The sequence below is a fragment of the Drosophila erecta genome, unplaced genomic scaffold, assembly GCF_003286155.1.
Source record: "Drosophila erecta strain 14021-0224.00,06,07 unplaced genomic scaffold, DereRS2 tig00000055-arrow-pilon, whole genome shotgun sequence".
NCBI classification, from domain to species: Eukaryota; Metazoa; Arthropoda; class Insecta; order Diptera; family Drosophilidae; genus Drosophila; species Drosophila erecta.
Genome location: NW_020825200.1, coordinates 20,565,311 through 20,583,363, shown reverse-complemented (window position 1 = coordinate 20,583,363; position 18,053 = coordinate 20,565,311). Strand labels below are relative to the sequence as shown.

The 18,053-nt window shown below is 41.3% G+C and overlaps 2 protein-coding genes and 2 non-coding genes across 4 annotated transcripts; 1 reads left to right on the top strand and 3 right to left on the bottom strand.

Moving 5' to 3' along the window:
* Nucleotides 1–94: 94 nt before the first annotated feature.
* LOC6540973 (patched domain-containing protein 3) lies at nt 95–15,143 on the bottom strand. The gene is made up of 10 exons (XM_001970739.3): nt 14,497–15,143; nt 7,859–7,989; nt 7,653–7,798; nt 4,777–4,991; nt 4,465–4,646; nt 4,227–4,406; nt 4,004–4,167; nt 3,601–3,939; nt 2,761–3,074; nt 95–2,670 (listed from the first exon to the last, which is right to left on the bottom strand). Exons 2-10 carry the CDS (start codon nt 7,987–7,989, stop codon nt 832–834), a joined length of 3,510 nt encoding a protein of 1,169 aa, XP_001970775.1. The 5' UTR covers nt 14,497–15,143; the 3' UTR covers nt 95–831.
* Nucleotides 8,706–8,779, bottom strand: Trnan-guu. The gene has a single exon. It is a non-coding gene; the product is annotated as a tRNA-Asn (tRNA).
* Nucleotides 8,924–8,997, top strand: Trnan-guu. The gene has a single exon. It is a non-coding gene; the product is annotated as a tRNA-Asn (tRNA).
* Nucleotides 15,144–16,459: 1,316 nt separating the features above from the next.
* Nucleotides 16,460–17,136, bottom strand: LOC6541258. Its single transcript, XM_001970738.3, has one exon. It carries the CDS (start codon nt 17,092–17,094, stop codon nt 16,693–16,695), a length of 402 nt encoding a protein of 133 aa, XP_001970774.1. The 5' UTR covers nt 17,095–17,136; the 3' UTR covers nt 16,460–16,692.
* Nucleotides 17,137–18,053: the final 917 nt, after the last annotated feature.

Genomic DNA, 18,053 nt, shown 5'->3' with positions numbered 1-18,053 from the left:
CCATTAAAATTAGCTTAAAATGCCATTAAGACAAAGGCAACCCAACAAACATTAAGATCACACGGTGTTTCTAGGAAAATATAAAATTTTTATTAAATAGAAAAATGTGTAAACAATTGTACAAACTTGTCCCAAATGCGTATAAGCGCTAGGTAGCCAAGCCGACCTTGATGCGGCCATTCTTATCAGGTAATAGTTTTTAAATATTTACTTATTGTTTTTTGCTATACAAAATATTATTGAACAGATTCGCACACGCAATTGCCCTAAATCTAAATTAATTTTAATGAAAAGTGATATGGGGATCCCAAAGTCTGACTCAAATAGCATACATGTAACTAATGTGTAATTAGCATTTTAAGTTCTCTGAGCTCTTATCGATGAAATGCTCGTTTTTAGTCATTAAATTGCGGGCAAGTATAAAAAAGGGACTGAATTAGCTGAGATTTTAGTTCAAAAGGCCTAACTTAAATATGGTTGACAAGAAAGTTTGCTCTGTGTCGTCTATGTCCCTCTATACCTCGATGGTTTAATTGCAATAGGTACAAAAAAACAATTTTTTTTTGTATTTTACACACTATATTGACACATTGTTAGTTGTCAAAATAAGCTATTTAAACTTATTTGGTTCGTAAAATAAAATCGACTGCTCAACTGGGTAATTAAAATACTTTTAGCTTGAGAATCCATACCGGTTGTGATCATTCAATTAAAGGGTATGTAATGCTCCTTCCTTTGCTAGCAATTTGTTTAAATGTTGTCCCACAGAACTCTCTAAAAATATAAGGAATTTTCCTGTCGCATTCCAACGAGGACTTGCGCATGTTTCACTCAATGGTAGTAGTCGCCGTACTGGTAAGTGGGCGGATACTTTGAAGACTTCCCGTTCGGCTGGTAAAGGTTATGGTGCGAGGAAGAGCGGTATGCGTAGCTGGTGGAGGCGGTCTCTGGGCGGTTGTGGGCAGGCGAGTGAGCGCGTCGTGCCCTCCGCTCCTCGATGTTTGCAGGCCAGCGTTGGTGCCGGCTGGTTGAATCCTCTGAGGATCGTCGTCGGTGATACCGTTTAGCTGAAGGAGCGGATCCAGCGGTTGGCATAGCCATTATCTGTTGATGACGGTAGCTGCTGTCGTCCCCACTTCCTGCACTGAAGGGTTCACCCCGTCGTCGAAACCGCTCCTCCACGGAGGAGTTGGGTGTTCCATGCAGATCGATAACGTCGCCGTGCGAGTTACGTCGCGCCCTCTGCATGTCAATCTCCACATCCTGGTGGTAGCTCTCATACGGACTTCTCCGCTGCCGCTGACGCTGCTGCTGCTCGTGGGTATCCAGACGCTGACGCCACTCGGTCGCCGAAACCTGCTTGCCATACAGATCGGGCTGTGCCTGAAACTGGGTTGCAGCCTGTCCATAAATGTTCTGGTAGGAGGAGCGCCGCCAGCCGTCGTCATACCTCCGCGGCGGAGACTCACGTACCACAACCTCCTCCTCGGTGGCGGCAACCTGCTGACGGTGCTGCGACCGGCTGGAGCTGCTCTCCGAGGAGTCCTCACCAGAGGTGCCCAGTCCCAGATCCTTCTCGTCTACACCGTAGGCCTTGTACGGTGCTCCCAGGAAGCCTTTCGAGCCATATGGGCCGTTGATGCCAATGGTAGGGTATTGCATGTAATATGACTGCGAGAAGGGCTTTTCCAGCTGACGGTCCTCCGGGCCGTCGCCTACCTCTGCGTCGCTACCATCGTCCTTTCCCGTCCAGGTAAGACAAGATCCGGGTCCAAAGAGTGAGAGTAACACAGGCAGCAGGAAGAGGCCGTGCATTGCGCCGAAGAAAATCACCAGAAACACCATCTTGAAGAAGACCAGGAATATGTAGCTCTGGGCCAGCAGGAGAGCTACAATACCCAGAATGGTCGAGCTGGAGCCCTGAACAATTGGCAGACCCAGGGAGTGAAGAGCTTCTCGGACTCGTGCCTTGGGACTGCGTTTTTTCGAGGACATGTATGTGTAGCAGATGTGAGCGGTGAAGTCCACTGAGAAGCCAATACACATGATCAAGTTAATCATGGAAATGGAGTCCAGGTTAACGTCCCACAAGGCCATATATCCAGCAACGCCCAGCTCTATGGAGATGACCGAGAAGGCCACCCACAAGGAGCAAAGTATATTAGGGATGAAAACAAAGGAGATGATCATCATAATGATGGCCCCGATCACCATTGCCTGAAGTGAAACCGGTCTCACCAGTTCGAACTGATCAAAGAACACGAAATATGGATGGAATATCGAGGCATTCAGTGGAGAGTCCTTGCAGATCTGTCGCAGATCCCGAACCATCTCTTTTTCGTGATTGGTATCTGTGATGTTAACCGCTTGAATGAGAAAGCGCGAGGCAATAATTTGGGTTTCGTCCTCGTTGAAGCGAACATCCAGGGAGAAGGGGTTACCAGGGAACAACCAGTGCTCCTTCACGGCATCAATGAACTCCTGCTCGTCGTCCACGGTAACATTAAGGAGCTCATTGTTCCGGTCCAGGAATGAAAGGAACGAGCGTAGCCAGGACTCTGTGTAGCGCCTGGAGGTTACGTATGAGGTGTGCTCCAGGGTGCTGGTCAGGTTCTCCACTTGCTCCTGTACTATGGGATCGGAGTAGTTCAACGGGCCTGCAATAATTACCTGTCATATTTTGAAAATAAAAACGAAAGAATTAATGCAAATATTATTATTTTTGCCCTGTTACCGCCAATTATTTTATACGAAACCCACCTGCATTCTGTAAGGAAACTCGCGGTAGTAGTCGTCCTCGCGATCAAAGAACTCCACCGAGTAGGAGTCTTCCCTGGAGAGCTTGCGGCGTTCGAGGCCCTCCTTTATTTGGGTGATTCCGTAGCAGGCGCCAACTAAATAGCTTGCAAAGGCCAGGATGATTATCACCTTACACCACTTGTTGTTGATTACTGCAGCCATCTTGTCCTTGAAGAAAGCCATCAGCATGTGGTCCTTGTTGTCGATGGGATTGTCGGGATCGTTAGTGTCTATGCCACCAGCCATGATCGCTTTGTAGAGGAAGTTGCGTTTCTCTACGGAATGATACAAAATGATAGAATGAAGACTTGCGAGACTAGTTCCCATTGGCCTCAATTGTCGCCATCACTTGCTCAGGCAGTGGCTTTTCTAGTTGTTTCTGTCTCATGATCAAGTTCACGTTGCAGCTGTTGGTGCAAAGCCATCTAAACTCCGATTACTTCGATCCGGTTGTGGTATTGTCCACATTTTAGCTGGCTTAACAAGACCTTGCAGCTCGTACACTCAAAAAAGAGCTTAACTATTTTTTCTTTACAATGTAATTAGTGCCCCATTTTCGCTTCACCTATTTAATTTAGTAATATTTCGAACATATTTCTTAAAAATTTCAATACAAAAAAAGTCGAGTCTGGGACCAAATTATGCAACCTACACCCTGCACCATCATTATTCATTTATTTGTGAAGGAAATTTAAAATTTATATTTTTGTTCATGCCACCAAAGCTTAGTCACCACAGCAACGTGCCAACAAAATAACAATAGGAACCATGGCACACCCACAAACGCAGCAGTTCACTCACCTTTGATTGCAACAGACATTGGCTGGACACGGCAGCCGAAAATGGAGTGCAAATTCTTTCGCTCCCTGTAGCCCGAAATGGCCATGCAGGCGGCGAAGAAAGTGATATGCCACATGAACGTGAAACACACGGCGAAGACCGAGTACGTGCAGAAGATCCTGACCGATCGGAAGGGGCTGATGATGCCGATCAGGAAGGAAATGAAGTCGGTGACCGAGGTGATGGTGATCGACACCGCCGCCTCGGACATCATGAGACCCATTCTCTCCGCGACCGGCATTTTGGCCTTGGTGCGGCGCCAACCCGCCAGCATTACGAAAGTGTCGTCGATGCCAATGCCTGTGAAATGAATTTAAAAGTGTTAAGAAAGTCATTGTAAAACTTTAGCTGTTGTCTAACAAACCGATCATCAGGAAGGGAGCAGCGAGGTTGATGCCAATGAACTCAATGCCGCAGTACATAGCCAGGCCAAAAGCGGCCAGGGTGGCCATAATGGCCGAGACGTTGCCCATGAGTCCCAGGAAGGGTTTCGAGCGAACCGCATCACCCATCATGCAGGTGATGATGCTGTTAATTTAGATGTTATAACGTTAGAAAGCGTTCAAACCGCATATGTGGCCACGTACCTAAACAGACCCATCATCAGAAAGGTTGAGCTGAAATAGGGCACCACCGTCTTCGTGTTCTTCTCGAGTTCGTGGTCCAAGGTACGGGAGGCGAAATATGAGACCGAGATGTGCTTGAACTGCCCAGAATTCTCTGCGTTGCCCACCACCCGTAGGAAAGTCTCCTCCCACTCGGCACCCCTAATAAGACCGCATTAGTTTTGGTGCCGAAAAAGGCGTAGGTCATTTCGGTACTCACTTGGCATCCTGCCTCTTGGTGTCTGCGGTCACGAAATACACCAACTGAATGGCCGGAACACTGACCACATAATTGTCCTCAGTCAGCTTGGTGCCGCCAAAAAAGACGGGAAACAAGTGGGCGTCCCACGTGACTGGATTGAACATGAAGGGAAATGTCAAATTCAGCTGACCCGCTTCGATCTAAAACCAGAGAAAGCAATACAATATAGAATTTAAAATAATTTCATAAATCGTAATGCAATAAATATAAAGTGTTAGGCTTAATTCAAAGTTTACCGATAAGAATTGGTGAATAGTTGGTGGTACTTACATCATCCATCAGCGCATCCAAATTGAGAATATCGTTCTCAAAGCACTCGTTTTCCCAGCGAGCACAGTTGTCCTTGTACGTGTAGGTGTCTCCATCATAGGTGGTTGTAGCATTTTGGATAATGTTGTCCAGCTGGCGCAGCTCCTGGAACACCTCGCGGCGTATCATGTTTTCGTCGCCATCCTTTGTTATCACAATGACTCGCCCGAAGCGACCTAAAAAGGCACAGACCTCACATAAGCTACGGTGACCATGGTTAAATCTCCAGAAAACAGTTGGCAAACAATTGGTTTCGTTTTGGACTGAGACTTGAAGGCTAATGTGCTCGCTGCTGTTACCCACACGCCACTTCGTGACAATAATTTTAATTGAATATCTTTGGATTATTTTGCGTATTTCATTCGTGTTTCTGTTTGCCCGTTGATCGCACTTCCACTTGATATTGCCCGATTATCCCAATCGATATTTGTATTTAATGCGCCATAACAAATGCAGCCCCGAGTACTTGCGTCACAATATTAATAGAGTGAGTATATGAGGTACATCCACCTAACTACTATAAGGAATCTGGAAATTTGCCGGTCCTCTCGTACACACATAGTAGTTAACTGATGCATTTAAATTAAAATGTAAGATTATAGCAACTACCTTACGTTCAAATAAAATAACTATCTTTAAATTTTTATTTATTAAAGTAAAGTGGAACGAATCAAGTAATTGATATAGGAACAGGGTATGAAAAATTCGATTCCTTTTTTACAAACAATTTGTGAATGAAATTGAAGATGTGCGAATATTATATGCCATCAGAAAGCCAATCACGTTGAACAGTTATTGTTTTTTACGAATGAATTAAAAAAAAATTAAGCATAGGCAACCTCTATTTGCTGCAGCCCAGATAAAACATGAGCTTATAAATTTACGAAAATAATTGAGGAAACAAAATTGTAAAATGATCGAAAAGATCCACGTCACTGAAATGATTATCGCGATTAATTAATCGATTGAAAAAGCAGCGAAGATGAAAAAGTACTATACTGTATTATCTGTATATCTAGAAACTATAGGAGTTTCCCTACTCGATTACCTAAACGATCCTCTCAATCATACGGACAGACAGACGGACAGGCAGACGGACAAACAGTGTCAGATCCTCGCATCTAGTGATCTTGATCAAGAATATACATATGTTTTCGTATAAAACGCTTCCTTCTACCTGTTCCATATTGTTAATTGAATAACGTATACCCTTTTACTCTACGAGTAACGGGTATAATTATCTCGCAGCCCATGTGGCTAAATGAAGTATTTATTAAGATGAATAGTGTATACCAAATCATTTATGTATATGTAACCTCGTTAAGAGGAAACCAATTTTTGTTTGGTGATTATATTGGAAAATAGGCATACGGAAATAATTTTCTTCCGGCAACAGGATCTCCTAAAAACTGTAACAAAGGAAGTCACGTTTTGCTCGATATTTTTAGGATACATCAGTATCAACAAAAACCTATACCACTATGCTGAATAACAAAGCGAGTAAGTTAATTCATTTTTATTTTTCCTCTGTTGCGCTCCATAAACAAATTTCCAAAGCCAGGGGAAAGTTGCAGCTCTTGTGTTGCGCGCCTCTTGTGGCACATTTGGTTAAAGTGCAATCGAAGCGGCGCACTGAGCTGCGCGGCTAACTGGTCGTAACCGACTAAATGCGGTCTATATAATTCCGTGGAGCACCAACAGCCAAGTCGGGGATGTGTATCTACGCAGGCCGTTTGTGGCCTCCACACACTCGACGGGTTTTTGAATTTTAGCTGTCTATTGGCAGACGATATCCAAACAAAGTTCAATGATGCGCCGAATTGGAGCTCAAAACTTCAATAGATATAAGTAGATGCCGAGTGTACGAGTATGTACCATTTATTACAGTTTTCCACACTGGTGTTCTTGGCCAGATCTGCATGCGTTTTCATCCGATAACTTCTCAGTGCACATCGAGTACATTCTTGCAGAACGAGGTTAATGTTATTGAAATACCAATTGCAAGTAGCTAACTTGTAAGCTTTCTTATTATTTAGCAATCAAACTTTATTTGATTTTGTTGCCATTTTTGCTGAGAGCTCACGGTATATCCGAATTACCAAATTTCTTGAAACAGTCAATTAAATGCGGCTAGCAAATTTTTATTACGACGCATAACTTATGCAAATGCTACTGCACCTATTCAATTTACAATTTGCATTGTTAAAAGCAAAGTCCGCACACTTTGAGCACACCTTGACTTTCAACTAAGTACAGCTCCACAAAAAAATAAAATAAACTAAAGCAGCATTTAGTAAGACTGACATAAAAAGGATAGCGTCATAATTGAAATTGTCTGGATTGAATTTGATTGAATTTTCTGTTATTTTTTGAATATATATTATATTTCTAAATTATAGTTCTAGTTATGATTTGACGACTGTGTGTCATTCGGTAATTATGCGGTACTCTACTAGATTTAGCTTTTGACATTGTTGTAGCTGCAATTATTGCTAATGTTTTGCTGCATTGAAGTGGTGGTTGTGTTTTGCCCAATAATCCATTTAGCGAAGTTAATAGCCTGTAAAACGGAGCCGAGTTCAAGACCTCAATAAAAGCAAAGATATTATGTCTCCATCTCAGCCGCGTGCTGAAATTATTTATTGCACATTTGAGTTAAATGTCAGTGCAGGCGGAACAAAGGGAAACGGCCAAAGCTTAGAAAGCCGTAACACAGCCTTATTCGACAGGGTGAAAAGTTTGTAAACATTTAATTGTTCGACGTGAGTTTGAGATAGTTTTACTTGGCCCATGGTTGCCACAGTAGTAACGAAGTCCTCTGTTTTGCTGTCACTTACCGGGTCTCGTAATGCGTCCGACGTTAAAGCGGTGCGTGTAATTCACTTTGAAGTATTGCTCAACGATTGCACGCTCAGTCTTTCCCTCCCCCGCAATTGGCGAGAATAGATACTCGGGATCAATTTGATACTTCAGCTGCTGGTAACTGTAAAGTTCATGTGGAAGCTTAGCTAATTGGCTTCGCCACTTTCATCGGTTCACTTACCCAGTCATGCAGAGCAACGTCAGCAGTACCGGAATGATAATAAAATATCCAGGATGCTTGGCTATGCATACTCCCAGATGGTAAAACGATTTGTTCAGTGTCTTGTCGACACACGAAATTCCACACGTCATCTGAAAAGACCAATAAACAAAATTGATTTGCTTAGACTGGTGTTATAGGAACGTAAAATATCGCATTGCCCAATATAATATACAGAATTATGAAATCGCGTGCATGCCGAAACCTAATGCGATTCGCATAGTGAAGGTGAAAAGACAAATTGCAAAATCTAGGTGGAAGTCTCCATTATATTTTTAGTATGGCTAAGTGTATCTATACACTGCCAGAAAAGTAGATCAGTAAAATAAATAAATAACTTCATCAATCTGAACAATTTTATCTGAAAACCAATATTTTGCCTTTCATTTAATAAAAGCTTATAATTCTTAGATTAACTATAATTTTTGATTTAAGTATATCCTTGGTTATATTTTTAAACTAAAATTCATTTAGTTTACTACATTTTTTCAATGTGTACACAGACAGACAAGTGTACCGCGTGTTCGTTGCCGAGTCTATTTGGCTTTGTTCATCGACACCTTCAACTTAAACTTTAGACACGCGTTGTTTTTGGTTGCCTTACTTCGCTGCTGAAATTGCCTAAACGAATCTCTACAAATGCCCTTGTTCATCTGTATCGCACTGAACAACAAAACGAAAATCAAAAACAAAATGACAGGGAACCCTAATAATGTTCATTAACACGCTTAAAGAACTCAAGTACGTAGCAATAACATTCATAAAATATATTAAAATTACAACAAAAACCGTTAAAAAAAGTGCTTATCGCCCCCGGGTGGACTCGAACCACCAACCTTTCGGTTAACAGCCGAACGCGCTAACCAATTGCGCCACGGAGGCCGTGGAAGCTCCGAAAAATGTTGTAAAGGTGACAAAAAACCTGGAACCTGGATCAAAAAGAAACATAAATAAATTCTAATAAGAACTGCTCAACAGCAATGGCCAGCGGATACAACTAAAACATGTGTAAGCAGAGCATCAGCTGCCTCCGTGGCGCAATTGGTTAGCGCGTTCGGCTGTTAACCGAAAGGTTGGTGGTTCGAGTCCACCCGGGGGCGCAGCTTTGTAATATTTTTTTATTGCGCCCTTAAATAAAAGGTTTCTTGATTTTACTATTTCGATATTCCAAAAATGCAGAAATGTCTACCTCGTAGACCGTTTTCTTTACATTGTTCTGCACTCGAGATGCGCAATTTTGCTCATATATCACGCCAAACACGCGCCCAGACAATTTGGGTGCATACACTCACAACAAATGAACCAATAAATATTGGAAATTCGCCATACAAATTCATTTTTTCTTTCAGAATTACTTAAATTAGGAAATATATTTTTAAATAAGAATGTGTCTTGAATTTCGACAGTTATTCATTTGACCTATGTTCTATAAAAATGACTTTTATCTAAATATAACTACTTTCTGGAAAGCGAGAAGCCCAAACCGAAAACATAAATATTTGGTTTATTTGGTTTGAAAATAAATACCCGAAAATAGGGCGAATGTCTTGAATTTATGGTTAATTTTTATGAGTGTAGCCATTAAGAATATGTAGAAACAAATGGGTATTCAACACAATCTGAGCATTAGAACTCATAGAATCACGAAAATATCAGTATAGGCTGAGACATAAACAAGCTATTTGCTTTTGAAATGCTTTATGTCTTATAGCTGTGCTCAAACTATAATTTACTTTACTTGTTGCACGCTAAGCGACAGACCGAAAAAATTGATTTTTCGAACAACCAAGTTTAAAGTAAAGTTTATACCAGTTTACTTTCCATTTTTCAGTCTGGGGTTCAACGACAACTGACGCTGCACTTTTACCAAAGTGTAACAATCTTGCTCGGCTTTTCGAACGGTAAACGCCGGGATTACAACATGGCCAAGCAATGGCAGTTCAACCTGCGCCTAAGTCGAGCTCTTCGCTCGCCAAATTGAGTCACGCAGCCGTCTCAAGGTTATGGCGCTGACTGGGGGTCCAGCATTGACTCCACTGCCGACTTCAGGCACCTGGCCCTCCGTTGACATAACGGATCATTATGTCAAAATGATTTAATAATCCGCCCGGCCAACCTTTTCAGCGCGCCTAGGTTTTCTGGGCTCGAGCGGCGTTGGTGCATCAATATTTGCGTTTGGATACTTGAGCAAACGAATTTGATGTTAATTGGTTCAAAATAAGTCGGAAACGTAGCATACAGAGTTTCCTTTCGTCTATTTTCACACAATATCTCCACTTAGTGCCTCATCGAACTCCGAAGCCGTTATGCAAAAGTTAAATATAAATTTGATCAAAATGAGTAAGCTCGCATAACCAATAGCTTCAGACTCGGCCCAAAATTCATTAATGATCTTTACAAATGCATGTCGCAAGTTCGGTGGGACCTGGTCCCTCGAAATCGAATCATCGACGCTTTAGTTTTCCTAATCGTATGGGTGCCCATTTTCTTCTTGTTAAAGTCAGTTGCGAGCTTGCTGTTGGCAATATATGTGGTAAAAAATGTATACTTTCTTCTCCTAGTTATTGTGAATAGACCGATTTCGGAGACACCTTTTTAGGCTTGTAACACCACCTAGGTCTGCTCAGCCTGAGTGCCAAAAACAACCGAGTCGTGTTGGGCACTTCCCTCCCAGAAAGTTATAATCTTATGCTAGCTAAAAGAATGTGTTTTGTTGGATGCGGCTTTTACATAATTTGTAGGTCAATCGGATTCTTTGCCTTTGCCAACCTAATTTTTGTATGTGGATAAGGTTTTATTAATACCCGACAAAATGCGAATGTTTGGCATGAGATTGGAATGTGCTTCAAAAGCTTTTACGTTTTGGCACGAGAAAGTTGATGGCCAAAATGAGTTTGTCTCTGCAGTCTTTTGTTTTGTTGTTTTTACTTTCTGTGCCGAACCATTTGACGTTTTATTGTTTACTGTTTTGGCTTCCTTACTGTCAAAGTTGTTCGTATCTGTCGATTTTCTAAAACTGATAGCTGTTTTAAAGAACTCTAGCCCATTTTCGGGTCAAGTAGAAGTATTGCTCCGGGATTGTTCCTTTCTCTAAATCTACTGTTATTTTTTCCGCACTTCAGTTTCGTTCTCAGCTAACTGACGTTTTTGCCAGTTTTCCGACTAATTTTCATCACCGCTAGTGACAACACTGTTTGATGGCAGGATTACATAATTCCCGGTTTTGTCCAGCCCGCTGAAGTGTTTGCTGTGGCCGGCGTTGCCCGCCTGAAACAATTTATATAATGCATATTTACAGGCAGAAGAAGAAGAAACAGGTGGAGGCTAAAACGAGGAGCGCAAAAATTGATTGCTGGCAAAACGCATGCAAGCTTTTGGTGAGTTTTTCTTTCTTACCAAGTCAACAACTTTCACTTTTGCGATTTTCGGCAGCACAAAGCATAACTGCCGAATAATTACAAAATTAATATTAATTAATATTTAAATATATCTTGGATTTGGGTTTCGGTTTCGAAATGTTTCTTGTTATAATGTATTTGTCTGTGGGTTTTGCCAAACAATAATTTAGGTCAAGTCATTGAAGTAGAACACGGCAGCGATTTATGACCTTAGCGCGTGGGAGGGACATATCGTCAAAAATATTTATGTGTATGTAATTACTGTGCTAACTCGGCTTAAGCCGATTCACATATAAATTATACATATATCAATGTGTTTTGGCCACAATTTGTCAGCTTAAAAAAGGTCGCTTACAATTGATATTGGTTGCCACACTACGGTTTGCAATGAATTTTAATTAGTTTACTCCGTGGCGAAACATTTAGCATTGAAAGCATTAACAGTATTCGACTGCTTTTTCGATAAAGGTGCGGTGGCAGAGGGCCCAAAGCTGGGACTTACCAGGTTCTGCCTTGGGGCAGAAGTCAAGATAAAAATTCACTTTCTACTTTTTGCGCCTCTTGACTGGCTGACTAACCGAATGGATGAACTGAACTGGACAGAGCGGGACTGGTCGGTAGGCATGCGCCCAGCCTGGAACTGGGTCACACTGGCACATAAAACTGTTGGCTTAAACACACAGTCACAGGCACCGACTCTTTGTGGCCGCTCTTGATTTGAATTCAGCTTTTTGATTTGTTTGCTTTGCATTAATTACTCATTTACCTGGCGAGCTGATAAAGAAAACGATTTGATGTCGGATTTTGTGAGACTTCTTCGAGTCTCAGATCTGTAGGTCAGTGGAGCAATGGAGCCCGGAATACCTAAGCGTCATATAATTTATAAGACTCCTCTTAAAAAGCGATACCAGCAATATCCCAATTTGTTCAAGTGTTAATGGTTAAGCAATGGCGACGAGTGCAGGTTGTGGGGAGAGAAGGGTTAAAAATGTCTGTGGGCTTATGTCCAATTATTTCAATATTTTTGTATATTATACTATAATTAAATATATTTTGCACTTTCAATAATCGTTTAAATATCAAATGCACTTTTGGATTGCTAAAGGCCCTAAAGATCTAAGCTTAATAAAAGGATAACATGGTGAATTACCAAGTGCAAACTTGAAACAACCATTATTCAAGTATTTTCTTAAAGCGTCGTCGCTTTGTTGTCATTAATTGAGCAAAGATGACGTCCGCTTTCCCGTTCACTTTTACTAGTCTGCTGGATTTACTTTCCTTGAATATTGGTTAATTATGACAGAGTTTTTCCGGCCATCAATAGCGAGTTAATGAGTCAACCAATTGACACACTGGCGACACCAGCAACCATCAAATGCGAGCGACAAAATATGAAAAACCAACTCTCTGAGAAGAAATTCAGGCAAAGACAATGAGAGAGAAAAAGAAAGTGCTCGGCTGATCGCATATCATATGTCCAACACATATGGATACGTGTGCCAGTTAGTGACGGCATTTCTGAACTGAAACCGAATAGAGCTTTTCAGAGAAAACTGACAGAGACAGCGATAACTTTTCCTTTCAAGATACCCCAAGCCACTTCCCTTTTCTAGCCATTTAACTATTTAACTGTAATTAGCTTGCTCAAGCACTTAGCAAAATTTACAATACTTTGTGCCAAATATCAGCATGGGTCTTCTCATTTTCACAACATTCGCTTGCCGTTAATCATTTCAACAAACACCCAATTATACTTTGCTTGAATTTTAGCTAATTATGAGTAGCTTGTGGATTTGCTAATTGAAAACTGTGACCGACAAATAATAAAATAATCAAACTGACATTTGTGTCCTGCCGGGCACGCAGACACGGTGGTGAGCCTTATCCCTCGATTACAAAGAAAATCCTGGCTAAACCAGTTCGAACTGGATGCAGACTACCTGTCTTCATATTTCTTTAGGGTGGAAATCCATCTACCTGTGGATTTCCCGGCTCTAAGATTATTTTGTGCAACTGTACGCAGTTAACAAATGTAAATTGCCCAAATCAGCTTTAACCTTGGGCATAAGTGGACCCGACATCTGGAAATCGATGATGGGATGAGCAAATCAACCGGTTTCCCTTTTTACGCGAATTTCACTTGAACTTTCATTAACTGGGCCGAAAAACTCCCTCCGTTATGTACGCAACCCAATGCCAGGTCCATCCGACAAACCGGATCACCAAAGTTCAGTTTATGTAATCACTCTTGCTTTCGCGTTGTATCCGAATACGAAAATGCAAACACCTTATGACGATATTTCCATATATATAGATTTCTATATGTGTATTTTCTTGGCCGTTTTCCAGATTATTTTGATCGGGGATTTTCGATCCGCGCCCCACTTTCTGCTGCTCAGGTGTGTGTTGCTTTAATTGTACGCTGTAATCGTAGCCGCTCTCAATTCGAGTTTCATTAATTTGCCTGTCAAAAGTTTTGAGTTTCTTTCCCGACACCCGATTGCAAATGAAAGAGCCAGCGAGTTGGACTTGGCCCGTGGTGGCAAATTATTGTTGCAATTGCACTTGCTGTTTGGAAAAAACGTCAATTATATTTTATTGCTCATGCTAATAGAGACCAACTTGTACTCTTAAATTTTGGTCCCCAAACAGCGATTGTATTTGTTTAACGAAGTAAAGCCTAAATTGTCCATGAAGTTTTTGAGAATAGCGCTTGCTTCTAGTTTGCTTCTGACACTAATGAACTGTTTTCCATCAACAAAGCGATGAGTTACTGAGCCCACTATACTTCTATTGTAGCTCATAATGTGTGCACACAAAAAATTGGGAAAAAACGTCTTTTTGTTGTAAAATAATCTAACCACACAATGAGATAATCACAGACAGTTCCTTTTAAATGAGAACCGAAAGTTGTTACTAATATGTAGTTGTATATCGCATGCTACAGCACACTTCCCTGCAGTGATACTGAATTAAAAAAAAGATTGACTTCAGGCTGAAATATATGTAGGTTTTGATGTGATGATGAGGAAAATAAAAATGTTTTCTCTGCTGCTACGCACTTTCTAGCATGAATTCCGAAACGTAGCAGGCCAGATTTCATCCCCTGGATACCAGCAACCCCGAGAAAAATCTGCGCATCTATTATCTGCACTGCAACCGAAAGGAATGTTCGAGATGTAAATATGTATCTTCACTTACCTTGTATCACCGATATGCCTTGCAGTGTTTCTTCACGTTGTATCCAAGATTTGTGTGCGACAGGTGTGTTTCAGGTGTATGTGGTGTGGACTTCTCCGGCAGTTACAATGGACCTACAATTTACACGCGAGCCTTTCAATTGCACTCGAATCTGCGTGATTCGCCTTTCACAGAATTTCTTAGTGATTTTTTAAAAATTGCACACTGTTTGCACTGCCTTGGGCCATCGTATTTCGAACTATTGCGCCTGGCGGGCACGTATTGAAAAGAAAAGCAACGGAGGCGATGGAGGCGTCGATGGCGTTGGCGATGGCGGAGCAACCGGCAACCGCTGACTTTGGGACCGTATCACGAACTGAGAAAATCCGCTGAGACCTCAGATCTCGCTCCGCAGATCGCGTCTTGCGTTGCGACTTACGTAGGGATTGAGCGATTTCAAATTCAGTGACCGTTGACGTACCGATGGGTCAGTCCGGCGTTATTTCCAGCGTCTTTTGTCCACTGACAAATTAACTTTGATTGAGATTCTTGCTGGAATACTAGTCCCTGGAAAGGAGAGACACAAGTTCCGCGCACATGACCGCCTCGCACCACGTAACGGAAACGAATGAGGTCTTACGTTAGGCTCGGCGCTCTCGCAGCGCTCGGCTTAGAGCTCTCCGCTCACCTGTAGCGTAGCTCGATCTCCCAAATTTTCCTTCTCAATTTCTCTCTCTCTCTCGCTCGCTCTCTCGCGCTCTCTCAGGTGAGTGCACCGGATGGCGGGACTTTTGGGAAAATCTGAGCCTCTCCTTTCCCTTGTATACCTGTTTCCATCTACCAGTGCGCCGCTGCAGTCTAAAGGTCGCATTTTCGCTCATTAATCGCCACTTTCTTCTGCGGCTGCGCAAAGTTTTATGGAAATTAGCACCGCGATTTCAGGTGAATTTCGGCCCGTCTACAGACGAGGGCGACCCTAAAACAGATGCAAGTGTGTTTCATTGGAAGCGCGCTTCTGTGCATTGCTGGCAATAAAAATGGCGGATTTACTGGGGCTGAGGATACGATTTTTCTGTATACGGTGCATGGTTGCTGCTGGCCTTTAATTCAAAATGCACACTTTAGGTGATGAATACACCGAATGGCTTGGTTTTAACCAAAGTAAATCTGAGTAAATCCCCAGCGTAAATGTATGCAAACTTCTCAGCCTCCCTTAAGTTGAGTAACGGGTATCTAATAGACGGTAATAACGGGTATCTTTCATCGTTCCATCTTGTTTAAAAATTAATAAATCCGTAAAAAAAAGAGATGATTACAAGAGATACCTGGACTGTCTTTAAGTGGACTGTGCATTTAGCCTTTCTTTCCGAACTACACAAAATCTAAGAAGTCTTTTCATTTTACTCAACGAATACTGTTAATACCCATGTACATACAAATGTATGTATGTATATCTAGTATTTGGGCATCAGTGACCGAGTAACGGATCTCCGCTATGAACTAAATAGATCCCATTCTTTATAAAATAGGCGGCTACTCAGGTGCGCCTAAAAGATGTAAGTTGAGCGAAGTTGGGTAGATCAATACGGAATTCTATGGACTTGGTTGAGAAAGGTCTAACCCACAAAAGACTGAATGAGGTTTTATAAAAGATTTTGTGAGCTGTCTCGTGTGCAGGGATATGAGTAGATCGCGAAACTATGCGCCATAAAAGTAATTTTATTAAGCGCGGCAAAATTGTTTTCCGCAAGAAATCTTTAAATCCCAAAAAGATAGAAGAGATACAAATAGAACGCAGTATTACCGCTGAAAATTTAAGCGGAAATTTTAATAAAAATCATTTACAATTTATTTCAAACAGTAAAAAGTGCACACAAGTGGTGGCAAGAAAGGGGCACAGTGCGCGATAAAAATATACTCATGCGCAGAACCAAACAATGAACTATCTCACAGTGCGGAGCATACATATAGTATAAGTGGTGTGTGTAGTAATGCCAGCCGGGCACGTTCAACTCGGGCGAGGAGGATTTTATTGGATCGGCCGGGTAATTGAGCAGTGTAGGTGTAGCGCACGGCGGACAAATGTTGAATTCAATTCTGGGCAATCAAGCGAGGGATCTATATATACATTCATACGATGAATACAGCATTAACATTGTCCAAGGCGGCGGCATTAACGAGATATTTGATTGGCTTCTGAATGCGCCGCCAAGATGGTTATGCGAAGCTCGAATCCAAACTGGGATCCTCCAGTTCGATGCCTTCGCATCGCAGCTGCTCCATGAACTCGGTCTCCATTCGAAAGAGATCCTCGATCTCCCGCTGGCGGCGGGTTTCCTCTAGAGTCTGCAGCCTCATACGCTCCCTCACACAAAATAGCACATATAGGATGGCGATGTGGACGCCCAACATTATATTGATTCCTCTTTCCCAAGAATCCGGAGTGTACGAACGCGCTCGCTGCTCCATGTAGCTCAAGTGGACGACAAGTACAAAGTCATCAAGCCGATAGTCCGTCACCTGAATTGCCAGGATTACCAAACATATAATCCCCACCGGCACAATGTATAAGATTTTTATGACCAACAAAATATTCAGAAATCCCTTGGAACCTTCCATGCCGGCGATACTAGTGATCAAAATTATGTTCACCGTTTTGACAGGTTTCGACTAACTGACTGATTTTATTTTAAAAAGGACTTTATATATTTTTGAATATTAATAATTTGATATTGAGTACAGTAACTAGTAATACATAACTTAATTGTCATTACGGCCTCCCAAAGTGAATTGGGTTAACACCTCCTTTTCTTGCCAAGTATAATCCATTTATGTTTTTAGTTAATCATTTTCAGAAATATACTTTACTTTTAAAAACGGGCTAAACAATTAACTCAATCAAGTCCTCTAATCGTGTGTCGGACGTGACATGTTCGACGTGACAATATTATTGCCATGTATGATTAAGACTTAAAACTCAAACGTTGCGAACAAATAAAATTATTTTTCCTTATTTACAACCAAAAACTATTTTTAATCTGCAAAATGTTTACATATTACATTTTTGAAAGAACCTTAAATTTGCGAGAGTAGCAGCTATTAGATATAATTAAAAAATATGTAATAGTTTTATTATATTTAAGAAATGAATAAATTAAATGTAGTTTTAGTACATATGTACATATGTATGTATATTATTGTTGATTGCTTGTAAGAAGAGTAACATCACAATGCTAATTTGTTAAACTAAATGTTCATTCAAACTCTTTAATATTAATTTTTATTTTGAATTCCGAAGATGTTAATAGAGTACTTTCTATTTATTTTCGCGAAGAGTATAAAACTATCGCCTCAATATGTTCTGTTCTTTTTTATAGCGTTAAAGTTGTCGCTTACGGAATAATTTGAAGGCATCTTGATGAAGGTTCAAGTTCACACTTAATTTGTGAATTGTACGCGCGATCTCCATCTATTCAAATCATGCCAATATATACATATGTATGTTCTGGCTTATACACGGTTGCCCATTAGGGAAATTACATTTTTAGTATTTCATGAATTTAGTCACATTTTTATTC

Bases quoted from the DNA above. Each gene is read 5' to 3' on its own strand.
- LOC6540973 (XM_001970739.3), bottom strand. From the start codon at position 7,989: ATGACGTGTGGAATTTCGTGTGTCGACAAGACACTGAACAAATCGTTT. The intron at 4,168-4,226 runs GTACGTGGCCAC...CTAAATTAACAG, and splicing joins CTGATGATGGGTCTGTTTAG to CATCATCACCTGCATGATGG. The intron at 3,940-4,003 runs GTTTGTTAGACA...TTCATTTCACAG, and splicing joins TGCTCCCTTCCTGATGATCG to GCATTGGCATCGACGACACT.
- LOC6541258 (XM_001970738.3), bottom strand. From the start codon at position 17,094: ATGGAAGGTTCCAAGGGATTTCTGAATATTTTGTTGGTCATAAAAATC.